The sequence below is a fragment of the Anticarsia gemmatalis genome, chromosome 17 (genome assembly GCF_050436995.1).
Source record: "Anticarsia gemmatalis isolate Benzon Research Colony breed Stoneville strain chromosome 17, ilAntGemm2 primary, whole genome shotgun sequence".
Classification (NCBI taxonomy): domain Eukaryota; kingdom Metazoa; phylum Arthropoda; class Insecta; order Lepidoptera; family Erebidae; genus Anticarsia; species Anticarsia gemmatalis.
In genome coordinates, this window is record NC_134761.1 from 5,431,013 (window position 1) to 5,457,253 (window position 26,241).

General features: G+C 34.0%; 3 protein-coding genes across 12 annotated transcripts in view; all 3 read right to left on the minus strand.

Annotated features, from left to right (window-relative positions):
• Dscam4 (Down syndrome cell adhesion molecule 4) overlaps window positions 1-17,282 on the minus strand; it is a 205,356-nt gene extending 188,074 nt beyond the window's left edge. For 6 of the 9 annotated variants that reach the window (XM_076124900.1, XM_076124901.1, XM_076124899.1 and 3 more), the window contains exon 1: window positions 17,149-17,281. In XM_076124900.1, the coding sequence (XP_075981015.1) occupies window positions 17,149-17,165 (17 nt within the window). In that variant the 5' untranslated portion in view covers window positions 17,166-17,281. Of the gene's footprint in view, window positions 1-17,148 lie in introns of all 9 variants that reach the window. The other 3 variants (XM_076124903.1, XM_076124902.1, XM_076124907.1) reach the window with 2 other exon arrangements.
• A 1,834-nt stretch (window positions 17,283-19,116) lies between these two features.
• On the minus strand, window positions 19,117-20,810 carry Arp3 (Actin-related protein 3). Its single transcript, XM_076125106.1, has one exon. It carries the CDS (start codon window positions 20,688-20,690, stop codon window positions 19,434-19,436), a length of 1,257 nt encoding a protein of 418 aa, XP_075981221.1. The 5' UTR covers window positions 20,691-20,810; the 3' UTR covers window positions 19,117-19,433.
• Window positions 20,811-21,700: 890 nt separating this feature from the next.
• Window positions 21,701-25,930, minus strand: LOC142979726 (leptin receptor overlapping transcript-like 1). Of its 2 annotated transcripts, XM_076124829.1 has the most exons (5): window positions 25,788-25,930; window positions 25,125-25,198; window positions 24,101-24,287; window positions 23,734-23,843; window positions 21,701-22,627 (listed from the first exon to the last, which is right to left on the minus strand). In XM_076124829.1, coding segments are annotated over exons 1-5 (390 nt in total). In that variant the 5' UTR covers window positions 25,806-25,930; the 3' UTR covers window positions 21,701-22,626. The 2 variants fall into 2 exon arrangements, with proteins under 2 accessions (XP_075980944.1, XP_075980943.1); XM_076124828.1 differs by having other exon boundaries at window positions 21,701-23,843.
• Window positions 25,931-26,241: the final 311 nt, after the last annotated feature.

Consider the following 26,241-nt stretch of genomic DNA (forward strand, 5'->3'; position numbering starts at 1 on the left):
CTCCAAATATTTTGCCGAATCCTGTGTTGTTGAAAAACGTGATTGTGCTTTTGTTTGAATTGTTATTGTTTTGATTGAATTACTGTAAATAAGATAAATATGACCGTAAATACGTATTCGTAACCAATCGTGATTAAAATAAATAAACTAATTTATTTCAAATACAAAATTGAAACAACACTTTCTGTGTGTTACTAAAACAATCGCTGCAAATCATAGGAGTTTACACTCTGCGTTCATTACTTGTTCTATGACCACGGTAGCCAAATTTTCAGGGGTGACACACTCCCATTAAATATTCATTCGTGGATTGTAAATTAGTGAATTCTCAGAGATAACAGGGCGCCTCAGGAGGCGATAAGGTTGAACGAGACCGACACTTGCGGTATATATGAGAGTATTACCTGTACCTGCTTTACACGCCGCGATGCATTCACTAATACCGCTAATGATCGTTAGCTGATAAACTTTGCACATAGGGAAGTAATTAAGGTAAAGCTTCTTCGTAACGCGAATAGTAAAGCCGCGAATGGCTTTCATATTTTCGTAGATGTTTTCGTTGCTCTACAACAGACCCTACGTACCGTCTTAGCTTTAAATCAAGGATATACTTACTCATACTTAGAAAGTTAATTAGTTATAAATAGTTGTTAGTGCTTTGTCACAGTAAGGTTCCACAGATTTTGCAGAATAAGTAACATTTCTCTTTAATTCTGAGTTGCTTCAGTTATTTGGCACATATTAGAGAAATACCTTATAAACTCCTCTAGTGACTTTACTACAAGAAGTTGTAAACATCAATTAGGTATAAGTGGTTACAATTATCCCTAGAATATTCTATGTGAATTACAAACTTGTCACCACCATCATCAGCTGAAATATGGAAATTGTGTATTTCCTCTCCGCGACCCTACGCTGTGCGCATGCGCGATGACTCCACGTCAAGTGCCGATCTTAGCTCGCATCTTTTAAAATGCAACGACTCCATGTGCCTACAATCTAGACATTCAAATTGAGCCTAACTAGACTCCGATCGAAACTGATACACTTTCGATAATCAACTTTAAATCAAATTCAACAAGGTTTAAAGTTACTTTGTACTAATAGCGCAGTGCAAGTGTGGGAACGATAATTTTGGCGGCTGACCCTGCACGTTTTCATGTCTCTTGTATACGATTATAGCTAAGCATTGATACAAAACGGCTTTAAAATATTAGTCTGCGAACATTTTGCATCTTACGAGCATTCGCTTAATAAAGTCATATCCCCGCGTAATGGAAACTTAGTTAAAATTTACTGAAGTGGCTTGAGGTGTGATTTACGTAATCGCTTAAGGTTGCTTAGCTACATCCCTGTTATAATAGTTCGCAGCTTTGGAACGGGATTAACACATTTGATTTAGATTTAAATGAATAATTAAGATCAAAATGCCGTGTTGATTTTGTATCAAATAACAATCTATTTGGAATGAAACTACAATAGAAATAATGTCGATTTTGCTGTTGAGTTTAAGCCTCGGTGCGTATTCGTTTTTTAAACTTTATCGTATTATTTTTAGGCATAAAAAATACTTTAGCTATTATTAAATGTTTACCTCTTTATAATATTGGCACAGTAAACATACTGACGTTAATTTAGTATATGCAGTACAAAGCCTTCAGTACTAAGTTTCTGTTATTAAATCTAGAACTTCTCAAGACTCTTTGAAGATATACTTATACATGCTATATGATGTGGAAACTAGTACTACTAACTAACTAGTTTTATTAAATCCTTTAGGGAGAGCAGGTAACATTATCATAACATTTCGTAAAACAATTTATATGATCATGCAGCTGATTTTCAAATCTCAGAGAGCTAAGTGCGATTCTCTACAGTCGTTTCTAACGGATATCGAGAATTTGACATTCCAAATGTACTAAAAAAATAGTTCCTACGGCGCCTGCTAGAGGCGCTATTTATCGATAATTAGCCGGTTGTCGACAGTCGATAGTAATAGAGAATCGCGCTACTAAAATCTGAAGGTTCTAAAAAAGATCATCCAGCCGCAAAATACATAACAATGTATATCCATACTATAATATTATAAATGCGAAAGTACCTCTGTCTGTCTGTATGTCTGTTACTCAATACCGCCTAAACTACTGAACCAATATGCATGAAATTTGGTATGTAGATATTTTGATACCCGAGAAAGGACATAGGCTACTTTTTATCCCGGGTAAATGACACATTCCAATCGGAAAAATCTGATGGCGGACGAAGTCGCGGGTAAAAGCTAGTTATTTATAAATCTTTAACAGGCAATTCCATTATAAACTTGGAATAAAAGTGTACAATGAATATGCATAGTCTAAAAATACATTTTTCCATGGCAGCGAATGGTAATCTCTGTAGCCGTTCTTTGGCCCTATTCTTTTTCTGTCGTGACCACAGAAATTATAAAGTCAAATTATGCAAACTGTATTTATAATGACCTCATCACTCATTAATAGGGAAAAGCTTTGCTTAAATTTATCTTAGTATCGGCTTGATTGTTGTTTGTGATAAAATCGTAGTGTTTTTAAAACTTTGTCTGAGAATTTGATGGTCCATTTAACAATATGTACTAGAAATAATTAGTTGTAAAAACTCTTTGAAAGTTAAATCATGAAGTACGTCTGTATTATTCATTAAGTTTGATATTTAAGACAATCACAAACGGAAATCTTTTGATGAAAATGAGGCCATTGTTGTTTTCTTTATATGAACTTTATAAGTTTTCAACATGCAAAACAATATTTAACTCACATTTCATTGTTATCCTCCACTTATGAAACAACATACGCTCAACTAGGCCGCTCCAATAAGCTTTAGACTGTCAAAATTTTTACATAAAAAGCCATTTGAGTCAGGTAGCATCAAATTTTCAAGTCTGAAATTCGTGCCGGCGACGGCGGTGCATGCCGACAGGGGCTCCTCGCCCCTCGCCCCTCCTCGCCGAACCATGAAGGTGTGGGGGCAGCTATTGTTCTGTCACAGGTGACTGCAGCTGGGTCGCGGCCGCTGGACGACATCCATGCAAGGGTTCGCCTAAAATTACCGATGTGAATAACTTATTAGTTCACCTTTATGGTATAACATTTTACGGTGTACTCAAGTGTTTTAAAGTAAAATAATAAAAACGGCAGACTTTTTTAATTACCATAAAACCCCAAATGTGATATAAAATTTTTGAGCTTAAATTTAAAAGCCTCGTGGAATTGAAGTGGAACATTTTACAGCAAAATATTTGATTCAATGAGACTGAATAAAATTTGTAAAAGTGACCGTGTAAACATTACGTTTCAGTTTTGGCCTCAATATAATATCGATATTCGAATAAACGTTGTGAAAGTATTTCACTAGAAAACTGTTTTAAAAAATTAAAGAAAGCGGACAAAAACAAGCATCAGGAAACCATTGACCCAAAAATAAAGATGTACGCTGTGAAGGATTACTGACAGAGTCGGATGAAATCATTAGTAATCGTTAGAGGTCCAACTTTGTTTTGCAAACGTCTAACTCCTCGGAACTCATCAATCACCGTGTCCTATACAAAACGGAACCGAAAGTAAACATCGACGGGGCCAAATAACTTCTTATATTACGCACTTATCTTTACTCTTTCGATATTGACCCATTGAAACTTCGCTCAAGGAGCCCTCCGATCATCTGAACTCATCTCATGATTTCAACATAAAGTTGTCTCTATAGGTGGAGTTTGAGTGAACTCAACGCTAAATGCATTGACACGACTTCAAACTTGGAGCGGTGAAGAGTCCGGTTCAATTAACGGCGTTTTGAGCTGAACTTCATAACAGGGTTTTTATCGACGTAGATTTTTATAAGTTTTTTCTCGTTTAATTTAAATCGTTGAATAGTATTCAGTAACTTTATCGATTTCTTAAATTCGATTCATGTAGTACCTATACTTCAACTACGCTATATATTTTTGTGAAGTTTCGAAGGACACCATGTTAACGATTGTGTAATCACAAGCAAATTTCGTACCATACATCTGTTCCCATATTTGTGTCATGGAGTTCTCAGAAAAAAACCCACATATTCCTAGCTCACTTCAGAACTTTCCAAACTATTTGGTACAAAAAGCCACAAAACTCTCACATTATGTGGAAAGTTTTAGAGCCAAAAAGTTGAATGTATAACAGTGGTTATATAAAAGCTCGTGTCTGATTAATACGTGAAAGGATTTTATCAAAAGGACGCCGCTAATATGCAATAGTTTGACAAGTTTCGTACTTTGAAAACCTTTATGTTTGTTGGCGCGTGAGTGATTCCAAACATTGAAATCCGATAAAATTATTGTATAAATCACTATTCTATGTGAACTTGTGATCTACCAGTAATCTTCGCAGTATTTTCCACGGAAATAAGCCCAGAGGTACCATTAATACATAGTGTCGCTTTAGAATGGAAAGTTCGACATCAGATAGTTTCATATAATGTTAGGAACACTGATGAATTTTCCAAATAAAATTGTCAATAATGACTCGATACCTGAGTTGATAGTGGTTCGTAATCGTATCTCTAAAGTAATTTAGATTCGGTACGCAAGTCACACTCCATGGCACCCGTAATCAGCATCGTATCTAATAAAAGCTAATTTAATTAATTTATTGCTGAATCTGCCGTTCCTTAGTAAAGTTCAATTTTCCTCAAGCATTTCCTCACCTTAATTTAAAAATTCTCGAACATATTTACGTTTGCAAATTTTCACAAACCGTAACGTGAAAATCCACTCATAAAAACGACAACTTATTTAAAAAGTACATTCGAGTGAAATAAATTAGGTGGAATATGAAAAAGGTCCATTGGGCCGGATATAAAGATGACGTAGCAAACGAGTACAGAACGGGCACGTAGAAAAAAGTCACTTTGGCGCTCCGTGACTCAAGTATTAATAGGCTCTAAGAAATATGAACTTACGTGTACGACTGTACCACAGTTTTTGTGTAGCCCCGTAAAGAATGTTCACATGAATAAAGGTCCCCAACAAGGGCGTTTATTCGTGTCAATTTCGTAACTATTTAATAAAATAATATTACAGACACTTACCTCAAACAATCATACGCATAGTTGACTGTCTAGAGTGAGGGGTTAGATTCATACTACATTTTCAAAATATTTAAGATCCGAGCTTCTGATCGCCTAAAAAAGTACTTGATATGTAGATAACTCTTTAGCAAGGGGATTACTATTTACATGGGATCAGATGTTTTGTAGGTGAGTTCAGAGGTTAAAACCTATTTTTTTTTATTTATAATATTCTAGCTCATAACATAGAGTACCTACTGCTAGCCCCAGTGCGTTCATATTTTATATTGACATTTTCTGTGTAAATATAAATATTGAACTTAATATCCGTTCTATTGAATATCAAAACTATAAAAAATGCTTGCCTTTCAACAAAACTTTTAAAATACGACTACATTTTCTAAAAGTCGCTAGTACGATAAATGGCAAGTCAAAGTTAATGGATTGAAAAGTAACATAATGTAGACTATTAAGGCAATGATAGATACTAACTGTTTCTTTTTTATTACTCCTATATGAATGAAGATAACATTAAACTTTTAACTAAATTGAGGTTTCTGTTATAAGCTCTTGATTGTTTTATTGGATGTATTACTTGATCTTGTGTTACAGAGGACTTACCAACATAGTAATCTCTGATACACGAATTACTTATGATGCAGTTCACAGAAGAATTTGTCTTGGATGAGCGACATTATGGGAATAGAATCTACCATAATATTGGCGTGGTGACACCTTAGTATAGGCGTCAAAGGGAGGAGGAGTTATTTATGTTAGCCCAGTGTGGTAGGAAATTCGTACGAAAAACCGATCAGCACCTCTAGTATATTTACAAAAGCTAGATCCTCGAAAGTGATTCAGCAATAAGAAGTGTAAAAAAGGCAATATAGCTTCATAAAATCGAGATATTTATGTAACGTACCGAACTACTTATTTCAAATACAATAAAATCTACTACTAAGCGACCACTGTAATCATGACTACATTGAAGATTACTTGATCCCGTTTAACTCCCGATTGCATCCGAGAACATTAGCCTACAGACGCTTTTACAACTAAGCAAGTAGTAAGAACGAACTCTAAGAAATAGCTGAACGTTCGAAGCTAATGGTCTGAAAACCTGTAGCGCTTGCAGATAGAGAAATAGCCTTAATCTTAGAACACCGATAGGTATCTAAACTGTAGAATATATTGCATATGCCGTGTTTCCATAATGGGACTCTCTTGGGACCAAAATTTTGGGTAGTAAGCTAACTTTCAAAGGTGATTCGTCTTCGTTGTGTTCTATCAATTCAATCTTATGTTGTTGCTGTAAAATTACAGTGTTGGTATAGCACCCAAATTTTTTTGTGGAAATTGATATTTACTGATTTTACACCTAGTATTGATTTTTATTACTGCGTGCACAAAAAACATGTTGGGTCGCAACAAATCCTTTAGAATAATTTCAACGATGTTCCTTTAAAACTGTCAGCATTTGTTTATACCACATCCCTTTATCATTGTAAACGAACACGTATAACCAATAGAACGCCGTCTGTTTCAAATAAAAGCGTACATTACACAAAAAAGCCCAGCTTTTCACACAAACGCTACGAAAACCCGTAATTTCAGTTGTTTTCCCACAATGAGCGACGTAAACACACCATGCGTGTCCGGCTATGGCAATAGACAATCCATCAAGCGTCCGCCCTGAGTCGCGAATGATTAGCGAAACAAATGATACGGAACACATGTATCAACGAACACGATACTGTGCTGTGAGGGGTTTATTTAGTAGAAGTGCACCACGTGGATTATAGATGTCCCTGTTTATGTAGTTGTGATTTAGTTGAATTAAATAATAGCGCAATGCCTGTGAATGAATGTAAATGAATATTATTATTTATCTTTTGTTTCAGGGTTAAAACCCTAGAAACTGTTGGTAGAAAATATTAATAATTATTTCATTTCCTAACAATTAAAGAAAAGAAAACTTTCTAACATACGAGTACACAATTTCACATCAACAACAATGCAATAAAAAAAATAATCACAACCGTATCATAAAACTGTTAAACCTAAGGTTACAAACAAAACCGTATGCAATAAACAATAAACAACGCATTCCACCTCAAAAACCTAATTTACAAGTCCATCAAAACAAAAACTACATTAATTTTCACGGCATAAAGCCACACGTGAGCGTGATACAGTACACAAACGAAGCTTTACCTGACCGCAGCTGACCATTACCACGCTATTCTCATTTCATAACAGACCCTAGACTTTCTTATTTCAAGGCTGGGGCAGGCAGCTTAACGATATGGCAGGGGCGGTTATAAGCCTGCCCGTTTAAACCCCATTTTATTTAAGGCAGTCTGCCAATGAGCGGAAGGCTGATAACGACTGTCGATGTTCGGAAACTAGCACAGTGAAGCAATTAGAGGAGCAAGTTCGAAAATTCGCGCGGACGGGCACAGATAAAAAGTTAGTGCTAGGTCATGTGTGCCGGTTCTACGTTGAATTAGATTTCTATTGTTTCTTTTGTTAAGTTTATAGTTATTATAATGTTTTGGGTCACTTTGACTATTTATTATAAGTAACTGTTGGAAATGAGATTCTCTGAGATGTGTATGATTTGAAGCTTTCTCTGTATTGATAGTACTATTTCAGTACTGTGTAAATTATAAACTTTGACAACATTTCTAAGAAATATTAACCCACTTAAATACTGGTCTTTAAACTTTAATTGTTAATGTATTTTGACCTAATTTCTCAATATCTAGGCAAACTTACTAAACTTAGCAGATGCTAGTTATATATTATAGTTACATACCTATATTTACCTTTAAAACTAGATTTTATCTTTGAAAACGTAACAAATATGATGACAATGGTTTAACAAAATATAAGAACGTCCGAAGCTTCTGACTCTCTCTCATAACAAAGTTTATTATTCTGTTATAAATATGAAATTGAAACCAATATAGTGTTAACTACATTCGAATAAATGTTGTCCTATTATTATGTTCTATTTATGTTCTCCAAAACATTTTTTTCTAAACCACCGTGTTCACGGTAACCTCACTATTCACCAGTTACATCAATAAATTTGAACGTTCGCAACTCCGCAATTATCTCACTTACCGTTAAATTTACAATCTAAGATAAAAAAATACAATGTAAGCACTAACACTAGTTCCTACTTAGCCTCGCAGTAAGTCGTTAACAAGTACAATATAAACTAAATGACTCAAGTGAGGAAAGAAGACATCAGATGTTCATTACACTGCACATTAACTTGACTTGAAGCCTGCAACTGTTACTACTTATATCAAACTTTAGCAAACTTCACTCGCAATACTCATATAAGTTTGTTCGAGGTTACGGCAACAATGACCTTTTTTATATCAATTACGGCCGTTTTGTATACCCTATCCCTCCACTGTTTACTTAAGTAAGTATATGCGACTACTGATCTCAAGGTCCTGGGCTTGAATTCCGGGTCATGCAAAGTGCAATTGATGTACTTCAATTTGTATTTAAATATTTTTTTGAAGTAGACCGAAGTTTGGCAACGCGCCAGGTATGGGTATGGCAATAGACACGCCCCTATTATATAACTTGGCATAAATAAATTAATCTAAGATAGCAATTAAATACTTTGACAGACCATTGAAATTGGAGGCTAAAATATCCTTGGAGTAATTCTAGCAAAAAATAAGGACCACGCAAAAGAAAGAAATAAGTTACCTCGACTAGTATCCGCAGATGACATCCGTCACACATACAATATTCCAAGTAATACAGAATGTTTTAATTTTCACAATTAACACTACACTAATATTTACTTAAGTCTGCCTCATCACACAAAGCATACACAAAACAGAATACATACATTGTCAATAAAGTGAGCTTTATCATCAGACTAATGTTATCAGCAGACAATACATAAATAACTTCTGACCTACCCTTCTTTCTGATTGAGGAATATTTACCGAGAACATAATAAATAAGGCATCTTGACTTGGACATGGTAATTTACCAATGCGTTATTAAATTACAAATTGATAACTTGCTGTTATTATTCTTGCCGGTTATAAATAAAGATGTAGGCAATAAGTGTATTAAATTTTTTTGTGTTCTGCGCCCTCACACAAATAGTCGATGGTTCGAACCCAAGGCAACACACCAGTTGGCATTTCAAAGTTACGATTTTACGAATGTATCAGTTATACAAATCAGAAATATAATATATGACTTGTCCTAAAGATGATGAAAACGTTGATAAACATTTTAATGTCTAAGAAATCTTAAACACAAGTCTTGAAAGAATGTAAAGTCCCTAGCAAGTATTTGGCTAGCGTGGTGGACTTATAAAATCTTAGCCCTCCCTCATTCCGGGAGACCAAAGCAGTGGGTCAATAATAGGTTAAATTTATTATTATTGTTAAGTTAACAACATAATAAAGATGGCGCAATTGAAAGATCATAATAAGGAAAATAATAAACATACGGAAATACGTATTACCTAAATACTTAGTAATAATTAACTTGTATTTAAAATAGCTGTATAATTTCAGTTATAATCTAATCTACAGTGGATGTAGACAGCGAGACGGGGAAGTATCGATTTTGTGTGGTATTTTGGATGCGCCTAAAACGAATCGAGCATAGGTAGGTCAGCTAAGTGGTGGGCTGTGTAGATCGTCTGGATATCCTCCTAATGAGCTATTTATAAGAAACACTTATATTAAAATCGGTCACTTCGATCGTCCAATTTCAAGTTATATGAACCAAGTGATCTTTTGATAGGTTAGCAGGAATAATCCTGGAGGAAATAGCTCTAAACATGTGTTATAAATGAAGAGTCTCTTAACAAGTTTTACTTTACTTATAACACATCATACATGGCTTTTTCTATTTATGGATATTAAACAAGTATCTAGGTTTTAAGTAAGTTTTAAGTAAAAAGTCGGTCCCGGTTGTTGTCAATTAAGATAACAGTCGCTAAGCCACGTCAAAGGCTTGAACAATTTTGACATTAGGTTGACCACTAATCATACGATGAAAGGAAGAAAAGAAGACATAGGTACCCTAGATTTCCCTTTCCATGTGTTTGTTCTGCTCTAGAATACATATTTATATAAAACATGCTACGATAATAAATAAAATATGTAGATGGATGAACTCAAAAATGCAGGGGCGCCAAACTTTTAAACAACACAGAATATATTATTTAAAGTGTGCGGTCAAAAGTTTGAAACAAAATGGCCACCATGACCGGGCACCCTGTTTCTATGAAGTAGAATGAAACAATGATATTAAATACAGATAAGTTATTCCATCGTGCTATCGTACGCTGACTGAAACACGTATCATAGAAAAATCCGGTGATGAATAAAACCAAAGATAACAAAAACTATCTCTGTAATATAAAAATCTAAATATTGAAATTCTATGAGTACAGATATTAAGACTTCGGAATAACTAGTACCTAATATAATTTGCTTTATATTTTTCCACGCTTTTCAAAGCCGTTCTCTATTTCAAAATCTTCATTTTTTGATATTTAAAATATGTGAGCGACATATAAAATTATTCGCTGTTTATTCCTGACAAAGTTAACTATCAGTACATGTACGGACTTTTAAAGTAAAAACATTTATATAGCACCATTCCTTTTTATTCATTTCTCAGCGTCACTTCGCTTGTCAATTATATCAATTAACTCAAAAATGGAATTAAACTAGTCGAATGAGTCCGGCCTTGCTATTAGGAGATCGATAGAAATATTTTATTCATATTTTAAAGGCTTTTAAATCACCTTCACTAATTTCTATTTTTCATCTACTTTGATGTTAAAATATAAAAGTTTTGTAATGCGATAGTGAATATATTTAAGTATCAGAGCAAATAAAGGTCGTTTACAAAACTAATATTATAATCGAGCATCATCAGCTTCTTCAAAAATTGTTTTCATCATATAACAGAAATGTTTTCTTTTGTTTTATTAACACAGTCGTTTGCAATTTGGTGACCGAAACGAAAGTAATACGTTAATAGCACTTTATGAGGGTACCACATAGTATTAAAATGGTAGTTTAATTTATTTCCTTACGTTTCTTTAAGCCTTGTAGTCTTTAATATTTTGCAAATTATGCCCGATAACTGTTGGAGGGACAATTATACTACACGTTACCGTAGATAAAATCATAAGTTTCGCCGTCACATATTATTTTAAGAGGAAAACGACAAAAGAGAGACAGACAAGAGAGGCCTTTTTCTCTAGAGATGTGAAACCCTAATTAACATTATAATTGTATTTGATTTCTCTTATTATGAGAGTATACGCCTTGTTGCTTTAGAATCTTTTACTTCATTATTTCCCTAGAGATATCTAAGTTACAAAGATTGTGAATAACGAAAGATTATTCATTTAATTTCGTGAAACTTGTACAGTATAATAAAATATGTTTGTCGCTTCTGTTCTATAAAATTATGCCCATCAATTTATTTTACCTATGTGTGTTTTAAAGGTTTAAATAAAAACCGAAAAAAAAATATGGAAAAAAGATATAAGGCTAAGGCTAAAGCGATACAAATATACAATTATACCATTTGCAAAACTTCCTCTGATAGATTATATCGTAACGGAAAACATCTGGGGGCACGGAAGTGCCCCCGCAAGTCGAGCAAAAAAAAAGCGGCACGGCCGTAACATCCTTTTCTCGAAGCAATTCGGGCTATTTTTGACACCCCTATAATTTCGTTGTGGATAAAACAAGAAGCCTGGATTTTCGGCAACTAATCAGTAATTGTATAAACACGGTATATTTAAAATTTCAGTCAATTTTAACAAGTAGTTTAAGAATGACAACTTGTTAAAATTTTGAATTTTGTCACTCACTGATTCACTGACTCACTGACTCACCGATCATCAAAAGTCTAAGGTACTTCTAGCAGACTTAGAAGCTTAAAATTTAGAATACAAATAGGGTTTAGTGTCTTAATCATGGGAAAAATTTAATATTTTCTGATTTCGGTCCAGTTTTCTAAATACATTAACTGCAACAATAACTTTGTAATCCTATATAAATGTATAAGATTACAAGGTTACATTTGCAGTTAATGAATTCTTATTACTGTAGAAAATAAAATAAATAGGTATAAATAGGTACCTACTATATGAGGCATAACGGGAGGGGGTATAGGGTGGGTAAGGGTGTTTAACCCATGAAACTGAACAACATTCCCATAAGAAAATATGTTGAATTATGAAAAAAAAACGTCTTTTCATACAAATTGGACTTATGTTTGCTCTACAAAAAGAATTGAGATGCCATCAAAAACATTCTGTAAAAACCTCAAGTCTCGCCGTAAAAAGTTGTGAGATCTATATAATACCAAGTCGATTAATCTATTTAGTCTCTACTTAAAGAACCTTCTGTCTTAAGTTATTACGTATGTTATTATCATGCCAATTAAAAAAAAAATACCTTTGAAACAAATAGATCGACTTGGTCATCGCAAGAAAACACAAATTCGCCATTAACATTTCAGGAGCATTAACTTCTCGTCGTGCTGTGTAGTGTGATACATCCTAATAATCAAATCACGCGATGGCCAGGTCGGTGTATTTAGTCAGTATTTAGTATTAGTAGTGTATTTAGTTCAGTTTAAGAGGTATTTTTTTTTAAATTGGCATGATAATAACATACGTAATAACTTAAGACGGAAGGTTCTTTAAGTAGAGATTAAATAGATTAATCGACTTGGTATTATATAGATCTCACAACTTTTTACGGCGAGACTTGAGGTTTTTACAGAATGTTTTTGATGGCATACATTTTTCCCGTCCTATATTAAGTTAACTTTAACCAATCAGTATTATCTTTTCACAAAAAACGAATCATCATTTAGAATGTATAAGGCTTTCGCAGTAAGATAGCGGGTCCATGTTCCTTAAACCAAAACAAAGCGTTCATAAAATCTAAATAACCTTTGTAAACGCAAAGAGTGTAAAAGAGACTGGTAGTCATAAATCAGAATGAGATTGCATTACGTACACGCAGTATTATGTATAATATTCTAACGTTCGCAAGATTACTTCCAGCTTTCTCAATGTGTGGCATCGTAATATGTTACGCTTAAGGTTTCAGGAACTATACGTCAATGTTCACATGTATTATCATTTTGAAGCTTACACCAAATTGGCAATCTTTATAGAAGACTTGAAAGGGCAACACTGAAGATGGAAGCCTAATATGACTGATGGAGGTCTAATATCTTCGTAACCGGATTACTTTATTCGACTTTTAGATGCATCTGCATACGTTGATGTGTCTTCGAACGGTAAAATTATTCGTCGTAAGTTATGTTACTATGGGAAAATCGTCGTTATTAACATAATCATTTTAGAGTAAAACGTTGAACGTATTTACAGCAGCTGTACGTATAGTACTGTTTCACAACGGATTCAAACTATGTAGAGTCAAAGCACTACTTGCCGCAATGCTTTCTTATAGTTCTCGTTACTAAAGTATTTTCAAAGGTGCTCGTTCTGCTGACAATACCAAAACTATTAGAATAAGCATTTTAACTCTATACACCTAGGTAGCATATAAAAAACCAGGGTTTAAAAAAAAGTAAGTAGGTACGTTCAAAGGTTTAAAGATTTTCCTGCAAACAATCTCGCAAATTATTTTTCTCTCTTCATAGTAAACGTACCTATAGATAATAATAATTAATCCCCATCGCGTTTAAATTCCTTGTCTTAATATTACTGTTCCTAGTATACGTATGATGATAGGGTACTGGGTAGCTAGGGGTTAGAGCTAATTGCAAAGTGCAACCATTGTTTTTCCATGCCCTCTGCGCCGCGGGGAAACCTCCACCGCAAGCCTTTTAATTATTCTGCGAGACGAGGTCTCTGCGTTGTAATGAAGGATGGAAGTATTTACCTAAAATACTGGAATATTTTAAATATTTACGCTACTTTAAAATGAGGACAAAATTTGTAAACACTGTAGTTTACAATTTCTGCTTGTATATTTGGTATAACATAAGTTGTATTTTTTTAAAATGTGATTGTATTTAATGAAAAAGTAGGCCTGACTGATGTGTACTTTTGAATGGATCTTTTAACATGATGTCAGTTGTAAGCAGAAGATACCAAGATTTATGTGTATGATTACTTTAAGACGGCTTCTATAGGATAACCACGTATAAAGTTATTTTTAAAACCTGTATTGCAGAAGACTAAGTAACAAAATACTCAAATTGCAAGCAATATATTTTTTTAATAGAAATAAGCGCTTTAATACCTTTATGATTCACGTAACGATGGTATTTCTGCCGCTTTGGTATTCAGGTCATGGAAAAGAGGGGAAGTCGTTAGCCATAATGTTTACCTAAGTTTATACCGACTTAGCATTTAACTGGTTTATGGAAGGTTTAAACGTTTATTAGTTAAATTTAATGCATAGGTAGGTTAAAATCCTCTTTTTCTTTGATTTTAGAAAGTTGTACATATTTAATGTAAAAATATGTTTTTTATTTGTCGCCTGTAGTGGTTTATTTCTGCCTCAAAAAAAGCATCTCCACGATTTTTTTTAATAAACAAATCCAAACAAACATACCCTTACTACACACAACAAAGCATCAAATAAAACGGCAGACCGTAACCTGTCTCACTCAGTATTTGTTCATATTATTATGTTTATTTCCTCGGCCGGTTCCCCTACGCCTATAGCATTAATCTATGGCAAATAAAAACCATTGTAAGAAAACTCACGTGTGTACAATAAAGTCTAAACGTGTGAAATGTGTTGAGAAAGCCGATAGGTAGCGCCACTGGCACGTTTTGCATAAAATTCTACGGAAAGTGTAGCCGATATCTCCGGAACCGAACATTTTGCTCATAAAAATTGGAATAAATGCACACTTTTTGCTGCAGGCTGTAACTTTCGTATATGTAAACAGTTGAGACACATTTCAAATTGTGCCTGCGTGTATTTATCAATACAGAATAGGGAGGATGTAGTAAATAAACAAAAATAAAGTAACAATTAAACACCATTGCTATGCTGAGCAAGGGTTTCTTCTAGAAATTAAGGAGGGGTTTAAGACCTTGATATACTAAACTATAAATAACCTCCTGTGGTTTAACAGCGTGAGTTTTCAGCCAATCAACTTAAAATTTATACGGCTGCCAAATTATTGTAAATAAGAAGTTTAATTAGCAAGGCTAGCCACCCATTATTGAAGTTAATAAACTCGTTTCCTATCCCGGAAACTACACTTGTTCTCAACCTTTGAGGAGTTGGCAAGATTTCCTATTACCGCACAGCCTTCCCGGCTTCAACTTTGTGTAGTTCACGGAATCCAACAGTTTTATTTACTCGCCCCAACTACCAAGCTACCAACCGACATAGTTTTCAAACGGAACTACCGCAAAACCAATTGTATTTCACCCTTTTGTAAATTCCTCTAAGAAGCTAGAATTTAAAAATTCTTCGCGCTTTAAATGAGGTTTCAATTGTGAGTTCGCCATTTTTGTTTTTTATTCTAATTCTTTTGCGTAAGTTTTCTTTATTTTCAAAGCAGTTTTCTTTCCGTTTATATTATTATATAAAATAAGTATCTTCCTTCAGAAATAAATAATATCTAGCCTTAAATACGACATTCGACGTGCTGCCACACCAAGAAACTTCGGGGTAAACAGGTGCATTCACGGTTGGCACTACGAACCGGTTTTATTATAATTCTGACAACTAATGAAGATATTGAGGTAGTTACTTTGTCCTACACTGCTATTGGTTCACAGGTGTATCAAAGCGTCAAATCTCTTCATATCAACCTCTGGTCGACTTTACGACACACATGAGACACTATAGATACTACCCTAACCAAGAACCGCACTACATATTTTTATGGCCGTACTATAGATAAGGATAAAACAAGCATATTATTATTATAAGCCATTACATGTAATAGATATTACGCTTTTAACGGCGACCTGATTCAGATTACTGAAACCTTTACTGTTTATTAGCCCATTATGCAACCTTTCGATACTAATTACTTTGACATAGAAGCCCAATACTAACAGTAATAAGGCGAGATCCCAATTTTTATGGTCTGCTGATTTTAGGTAAACGAAAATAATATTAGTTGGCTTATCGCTTACTGAACAATGTGAGAAGATAATGGCAACACTTTGGTTTTATATAGCGCTGGATCACAAAACCTACTTTTCGTCCGTGTTAATTACATTTTCAGTTTAACACAAAACTAAATGTCATAGGTATCCTTACTGAATATTTTTTTTACTTATCTACCGAATAAATTAACTCCAACAAACTGAAATGCGTGTTTCCAAGAGAAATTAAATGAGTAATAGCAACAGTAATAAAAGCATTGTGCATTGCTTTGAACAAACAATCGCCAATCCACATCATCAACTTATTTTGGAGAAACACATAAACGACAAATACCTATTTAGGTACTTGTTTTGCTTCTAAGTAATTGTCAGTTTAAAGACACGCTAGTAGTTTTAATGAAGTCAACACCTAAATAACTAGTGAAGTGTGAAAGGGACTCATAACGAATAAATCGTACGCAACGCTAAAGCGGTCATGTTATACATAGATGGATGAGCAAACACTAGGTGCCATTATATCATATTTCTGAAACATTATAGAATATTAGTTAACAATGTTTCGACAGATCTAAAAATCTCGGCCTAAGTTTTTCTAGCTTTTAAAGAACTCGTGTGCGAACTCCGTAATGCCAAGAAAATTTTCCGTTTTTGTGATAGGTAGGTACCTACTTTGTTTGATTCTAGATTAACATATAAAAACCTGCGATGACAAACAGACACGTAGGTAATAATCATTTCTGTGTACCTACCTAAGTACCTAAAGTTTAAATTTTTTTTATAGGAATTTTAGGGAATAAAATGTCTCTTTCTAATGACCAGTTTAATATAATACCTACATAAGTAGGTACATAATTATGTACTTTTAAAAGCTTTTAATAGCCTAGTAACCAAATACATAATAACATAATTATTATCTAGGTACTTACCCATTATATTTCACCATTTTCACAAGTCAAACGAGCCTTCACGTGTTCCAAAGCAAACGTTACCCACATAACACACAACAACAAACTACTTAGTTTTGAAGCCTCTTTGTACCTAACTTCAACACCCCCATGCCTGAGTAAGCCTCTACGTGAGATTTCTCTACGATTAACTCTCATAGCTACGTGCTACTTTAAACAGTAGGTAGGTATGTGTATAATTTTCGTCTGTGATATTGTATTTTTATCTATCGACGATGTATGTAGGTACCTACCTCTATTTATTAATGTTGAAGGTACCTAGGTATATGCATTAAAATAATTGCAAGAAAAATGTGTGAAATCATTAGTTCAGGTATGGAAGGTAGTATCTGCCATTTTTTTCTCCACATTACTATAAAATATTAACGTTGGCATAAATTAAGAGGAAATCAAATATAAACCTTCAATTTCAAATTAGAAGCAAAATATTAGCTTACATTTTAAATTTTGTAAGCACAATAATTCGAATCCCATTTTCCCTAAATATGAAAACTTAACTTGAATTCAGTGTCTGTTCCGAATAAGTCTACACTCCTGAAGTGAAAACTGTAAAGTTGTAACAGAGTTGTATACGCGTCAGCGAGGCGTACAATTGGCGCGGATTCGTTCGGAAATTGGCTCTTTTGTGCCAGTAGTCGTGTAGAGGCTTACAACGTACGACCGAGTCGACGCTACCAGACTAATTAGAGAGGGTGCTTTGTAAAAACGAGTAACAGCTTGCCTGCCACCTGGTAATATCAGCCATACGATACCACCTCAGGGGTATCACACCCTCGTGCTGGCTCTATATGCTGTAGTCGACGGGGTGATTAAATACTTGGATGGGTAGGTACCTAGTTACATTTTTTTAACATAAACATTCATGTATACTGGGAGTAATCACTAGCACCATGACACATTTATTTCCACTAAAAAATAGTACCTCCTTAGAAACAATACCTAAGTACTAAAGATTGAACTTATTGAAATCGAAGGTTTCTCTGAGTTCTCGCTTTTCTCTTTCCCGCAGCGGCTGGAGCTATATTCAGACTCACACCTGTCTAAAGTATAATACCTATATTTGTTTTAATTTTATTGCCTTTGTGCGAAAGAAATATAAGTTATAAATATGCCGTAAATAAATAAAAATTTACTTGAGATATCATTAATTCTTAGGACAGCTAGAACTTTTTCAAGTCTCGGGTGAGACAGTGTGAGACGCAATGTGGTAAGTTGGTGTAAATTCCAAATTTAGTTGCAGATAGGTTCCTACAGCAGCCTTCTGATCTGCTTACATTAATTAGTGACGAAGTGACGACGGATGAAAGAGCAACACTCCGCATTGGGTGTCTTTTCATATAGAGCTATGAATAACTTGAAAAGCTCTATATTTCTGCGGTTCAAATAGACTGGGAGACTGCATTCTATAACTGGTAGTTTTGTTACAAATAATAAAATCCTTTCAATCGTGAAAAGACGCTGATATAATTTATAATAGTACCTACTTGGGCACTAGCCAAAACTGTTTGAATGCAAGTAATTTAACTCCTTATTAGTGCGCACTGTAACTAGTGTTTATAAAGAATATTATCAACATTCTAATACGTTATATATTATTAATTGGTAGTGTCTAATCTATCCATCTAGGTAGGTACTTGAAATTCAGGCCCGTAGCCGCGAAGTGTATTTAGCGCCACCTGTTGGCTAATGTGCGAACTGACACTATCGAGTCTTGCAAGTAGCTAATAACCTAACATTAAATTCATAGTTCGTCCTCATTAGATATAATAAAGCTGTCACTGCTGCTGCCATTGTTTTCCTACACATACATTAAAATGCATGAGGCCTGCCTACTATTCATATAAATTATTTCACTTCTAATCTACAAGACTTTTATTAATGAAACCAGGATTGGGTATGGGATATTATAATTAAAATAAAAAGAAAACATTTATCAAGACTCTATATTTGGTAAAAAGCTGGAATGCAATATTAAATGCCTTAAAGAAAACAATTTCCAGCCAGAAAATAAATTTAAAAGTATAGAAATATCATGACTCTTAAGTATAATATTGGAATTAAATATTGTCTTACAAAAACCAATCTCATAATTTTATTAATGAAGTAATTGTTATTACAATTATAAAATATTTATACTTAATAAGTCTATTTAAGTAAAATAAATCTTAAAATTATAAATTCATAATTGCTTAAAAATAGTCAACATATTAATATTGACTGAATACTGGCAATGAATTAGAGTATAATTATGTCATGGTGCCAAATACGGGATTGTGCCTGCAAATACTGGGTCCATACTCCATGTATGCTTGTTTGGTGTGGCACACTTGGTAGAACTCTGGGGTAGAGCCCAACATACTGCCTCCAAACCACACAGCATACCGCTGCATGTTGTGTGAAATCACTTGAACATCTACTGGTTTTGGTGTAATGCGGCCCTCAGACAGAGTAGTTGACAGCTTCAGTCTTGCATCTACAGTCCTCTTGATGTCACGCTGCAGTCTCCTTCCAAAGTCACGGAACATGGTGGAGCCACCAGACAATACAATGTTCCCATATAAACCTCTCCTTACATCAATCGGGCAAGACTGTATAACCTCATCCACCATTTCATTGAGTGGCACAGTGAAATCAGCATTAGAGAACTCTGGATGAAAGAAAATCTCAGGTCCCAAAAATCTTTCATAGCCCACATCCACTGAAAATGGGTTTTTAGTGATTGCATTAATACCTGTGTATTTTTTCATCCATTTACCAGGATCTGCGTCATATTTAGCAAACTCTTTGGCTATATCGGGGCAAATATAACTATATTTTTCTTTGATAGCTTTGGCTGTTTCCAAACTTTGTTCTGGAGGAATACCAACCTCCCTCTCTCTCAATAATGACTGGATGAATGAGGTAATATTTCTTCCTGCAATTGGAATGTGCTTAATACAAGATCCAATCACATATCCTTCAGCCACAGGCACAATATGGGTGACACCATCTCCACTATCAACAACAATGCCTGTGAATGTACGCTCAGCCGACGCCCGCGACTTCCACGACGCTGCGAGTGCCAGCACAGCTTGTACAGCTATATACAGACCTGGTACATTGAATGACTCAAACATTATCTCAGCTAAATACTCCCTGTTCTCGGGAGTGTTTAGAGGCGGCTCGGTGAGCAAGAAATGGTGATCTTCTGGCTCCGCCCTCAAGTACTTGAAGATACATTGCTCAATGTAACGTTCCATTAGATCCCAATCTTCAACGAGTCCATGGCGCACGGGATACTTGACAGAGTAGCCCGTGGCATCGAATGCTTCATCGCCAATGAAGAAATCTAGATCTTCTACGGCCTTAGCCATACGACGAGTATTTTGATCGCCAACTTTCGCAGTTTCTTTTATCGCTATGGCTGACGGAATGATAAACTGTGGTTCCTTGTTACCGGCAAAGCCCAGTTTGGTGTACCCCGTACCGACATCGATCACACACGCAGGTAAATGATCACCCATGATTACAGCTTATTGTGTTAGCGATTCTAATTACAAACTACTGTAAAGTTTTAAGGAAAAATTGTAATGGGTGCGGTACAATCACCGTAGATTCACAAATTTGACGTATGATAAATGTCAAACAAGCGGAAGATGATTAATAAAATTCACGTTCCGATTCAATACGATGACATCATTACAGAATATTATGATAGTAATATGGAAGCTATAAAAAGTATTTTAATTATTTTATAGAAGAAAAAAACAATTAAATGAGGCATTTGCAGAAATTCTGTGAAAACAGTGGCTTTTTTCTAAAAATATTTTTTTATGTTTTTATCAATGTCGACAAGCTAACATAATCATCACTGCATTTATCTACTAACGGATTTTTGTAAATAATATGTTTATTAAGTAAATAATATGTTTCTTTTGCTTGTGTATTCAATTGCCTCACAAAGGGTGCTACATTTTCAGGATCCGATAGTTAATAATGTTCAAATATTCACATACTTTTTGTGTAGAGGAATGTGATCTAGACTAGTGAGTACTGAATACACGAATACTTACTCCCTGGGGGGTCTAGGATAAATAATCACTACATAGGTGCTAACTTCCCTAATATTCTGCCTCTCTACCTCTGATACGGACTGCGTAGACTATTATTATTTTATGTCACGGACAAAACTAAGGGTAAAAGTTAGTATTTCTGTAACCCAAAGTTTATTTCGGGTGCAACAGCTTAACTATCGCATTTATAATATAAATACTGATAAATGTTAAAATTGTTAATAAATGAAATTATCCAGATCATGTCTATTTTCTAATGAACCTATTTATTTAGAGACTGTCATTCAATAAATAATACCTACGCGTAATTTTTTTTTTCTCCAATTATGGCTGAGCAGCTTAGATACCAACTTAAAAGTATAGATGACTCGAATTAAATTTAAAGTAATTGCTGTGATCTTAAATAAAACAATTTGTAGGTATATCTTAAAATATTGCATGGGTAAAATAAAACGCAAAGATATAAAGCAGCTGATATTTTATTGTGACCGGGTACTAATGCTATATTTACACCATTTACATTACAGGAATGTAATTGTACATTTTTATTTTGTCAAGTTAACCAAATTTATTTTATGAACGATTTAAGTCACAAAGTTATACATTTTCAACCAAATTGTCTTTGTAGGAATTTTGTCTCGCTGCGGCGAAAGCTTCCTGTAGGCGTATAAAAATTACGTGTGAAGTCCATTAAATGCTTTTATAATTCCAATACTTTATATTTATAACAATGAGAATTACGCGCCATAGTTAAGCGTTACTCACAACAAATCAGAGCTAAGACACAGGGTAATGTTTATCAGCCAAGTCATAAAAGGCCATATACCACATGTTCATTTTTACAGATTGTTAAAACTATTTACATGAAGTATTAGTAATACAAGCTCTCCTCACTTCCAACTTGTACCTTTCACGAAGAATTCAAGTCATCCTCCAACTGAATAGAATACCATACCATCAAACAAACCATTACTTACAGGCATACAGTATATTATCTTTCCTTTTGTTGTTATGTGTACTTATGAAAACTATTTCTGAAAATAACAATGATTTTTAGAACACATAAGACGCCATCTCCATGGGTTAGTAAGTTAGACGACGCGAAGTGCAATAATTATGGTGGTAATAAGGAACAAATGTTTGCCACGAGTCTCGGCTATAGAAAGCCGTTTCTGTGATACCACACCATGATCACATGCATTGAAAAAGTAAAGAAGTAATGTAAAATTAATATGGATACGCAGCGAGCGATCCGACGCCAAACGCCACGGAGCGCTCAGTCGATTTCGGGATATAGTTGTTCTGTGGAGATTTCTCGACGAGAGTAGAGCGACGCGTAGTAATACTCATCCAGGGAGATGGCGCCATATGCGGTAGTGTTGATCTATCTGGTACATAAAAATTATACATCAGTCTAGGCATCCCAACTTGGCCTGTTTATACTTTAAATGTGTTCATATTCCGAGCTTCTCTAAAACGATTGTATATCAGATAATCTCAATTATTGTGTAGTCTATAAATTAAAATGTAAACTGAATTCTTCAATAATTATATTTTCTTTTTGGTTTTCAGTGTTTCTATGTTTATCCAGTCACCATTCACAACACTTCAAACATTAATGTAGAATATTTACTAAACATCATCCGCATTCATTTCACAATAGATACACATTAAGGTAATATGCCAAATATGTACTAAAATTACAGCAATTTGCATTAGCATTAAAAATGATGGATAACATGAATGGCATAATATGCTGGAAAGCCAAAGTCATACAACATACATGTAAAAGCTCTTCTTAATTTTAAATTTGTTGGATGCTGTTCTGAAGTCCCAGATAATAAAAAAATATCTTCAATATTCTTTTTAATTTTCTTATACTAAAATTTATCTTAATCCAAGTTTAAATAGTAACAAATTGAATTAAATATGTGAGTAAAATATGTAGTGTTAATAAAAATCATATCTTTAACTTATCTGTATATGTTAAAATTTTAAATCAATGTTAATATTTCAGTGCGTCTATGATTGATGATGGTTCATATTTGCATAACTTGATTTAAATAAAAGGCTTAATATTCTGCTGTTTGTTTTTTCACTTGAATAACATTCAATAATTTATCACTTTCAAGTTGCCCTTATAAACGAACAGAACAAATTGTTTTAAACAAAGCCATATCAAATCTAAAAATAAACATTAAAGATATGAACCATCACATGACAATTAAATTACAATTTCAATATTCATAAGTATAAGAGCACAGTTTACACTATTCCAATACTGGACCATATTAACAGGTATTCTATAACATTATCATTAAAAAAATTGTTAACAATGACATTTATTTTCGTAAACACCTTCACATTCCGTGTTACACTATCAGTATCAATATCAGACTTAATTATAAACAAAACCACAATATGATCTTACGATACAATATATTATTTGCCTCAGAGCGTCCATTTTATATTCAACAATGTTTAAATCTCTCACCACATTGTATAGTCGGAGTCGTCCATATCAAAGATGGTGAAGAATCCAAGGATAGTGAGGTACACTATCACATTACCGGCCAGTGTCAAATGACAGGCTCCCCACGCAATCTGAAATATTAATAAAAATATATTACAACATAGAAAAGGTGTAATGACACATGAGTAGGTGAGATCATATCTTATCAGCAGCTATCAGATTATTTGACAGCCTTTTTTGGACACAAAGGCAATTGTTATTATGGCATGTCAAGCATTTTTCAGTTTCATATGTTTTGATGAGTTTTAGAATAATTGGATTATGCAGCAGATATTACTTGATCATTACTGCTGGCATGTAGAAAAAATCATAAAAATTTAATACATACAGCAGAAGCCCTCGCCAGGACGATAGGTAAAGCAAAGGAGCTGACAATGAATCCCATTGTAATGAAGATTGCTGTCTCCATGCATGCTGAGTTAGTGCCACTGGTGCCGTCGGTGTGGCGACGCGCGATCAGAGTTGGGACAGGGCACAACACATAGAATATCACAACAAAGAATGGCCACCATTTCCTGAAAACAATGTATTGGTTAAATGACTGTTAGATAAAATACCAATAAGATTAAATACCTTCATACATCTTCAATAGTTTGAAAAAGTACTCTTTGTTTCATACATTTGCAGTCAGTTTCTAGCTTATCAGATGCTTTTTTAAAATCTGTGAGAGAGGCCTCTAATCCTTTACATAGAAGGTGAAGTCTTTAGAGGTTCTAAGCAGGCCAACAAAGAAGCTCGACCAAAAGCAACAAATGCATTTGGAAGTAGTCCTCTCTAATATAATCAAACATGACTTGTAATAAGCTATCAAATAGAGCCTGTTAGTTTAATTTTTAGAAAAAATACTATTGATTGGGTTGTGGAAACATATCACAACCTGTATGAAATAAATCTAGACAAAATTGTGGTGACTAAGTAAGCAAATGTCTGCAGCACATTATCAACGTCTGCAGACATTCTGCTGATAAAAAGTTAAACACAATAACAACTCAATATATTTTAAAGATAGGGATAGGCCTGTTTGTATACAGATAAAGATGGATTGAATAAACCTATAATATTTTTACTAAGGTTCCCAAATTTTCCACTCTCCATGGTAACCTGAATTACATAATTTATTGAATAAACAATTATCCATCTTCATTAAAAGTTTCATACCAATGGCAAATTCAAACAAGTTTGTGGATAAACACCTATACTCCCAACTGACCTGATCGGGTCAGATGTAAAATATACACATTACCAGCAGTTGTTTAGGAAACACTGGTCATATAACTAGAGAGAATGATGAACCATTTTAGTACATAATATCTTCTGATCTATAAATTGAGATTATAGCATTGTCTACTTACTGATAATCTGGTAAGGCACAGGCAAGAATAACTAAAGTCATTCCAATGGAACCAGCAAATGCCAGGGACACCAAACTGAAATATAAAAAGTCAAATTTGATGAACAAACACATAATTTAATTTATTTTTCTAGTAATAATATTCTTTAAAATGTTCAATAGTCAAATACGTAAATGCTGAAATATAAACAAATTGTCAAAATAATCTAGTAGGTGCATAAGATCATTGTCAACATAACAACAATAGTGATGATTTCATCAAAGAGTTGTTCATCCAAAATAATATGTGATGCATCACATCATGCAACATACAGCAGAAGGATATTCTTTATAATACTAGCACATAACTTCAACCTTGTATGAAAAGAAAGCTTATATCATTAGCGGCGCAAACCATCATGTGAAAATTAGACTTAGGTAGGTCAGTGCTCAGATTATAGGTGTTTTAGAACAATTATGTAAACATAAAAACTTACCCTAATCCATCACAGCACAGAAAAGTACATGGAAAAAGGAAAACTATGATTAAACAGCTGTTTTACTCTAATTAGTACAAATATAAAATTATTTGTAAATAACATGAGTCATTCACACTGCAATAATGTCATTTCCAACTAAATTCAAGTTTCCAGGTATTCTTGATGAGGTTTAACAGATACTACATACCTTTGATTCCAGCCATTGTAGTTGTTATTGAATTATAACAAAGCTTACAATACAATCAACAAAAAGAAATCTTAGATGATAAAACTTCAATCAGCCATCAACGAATTTGAAGAAACTGCACAGATAACTTATTCTTAGATTTCAATAATGACTACTATAGATTATAATGGTTACTAAAGTTAATCGACTAAAGGCAGGAGAAGCTTAAAATAATAATCCCTAAATATACCTATGCTTAGTTCCAAACTCCAGAAGAACAGAGATGAGGAAAAATAATCTATCATTCATAATTATTGCGTACGGCTTCACTCCCGCATGGATCACACTTGTATATTTGAGTTCTTTAGCCTCATCTTCAACATAATTAGTTAATCCAAATACAGCTAATACAGAATATCTATTGTTGACATAGATTTTTTGCAGGTAGATAAATTCATGCCATATTTTATCGA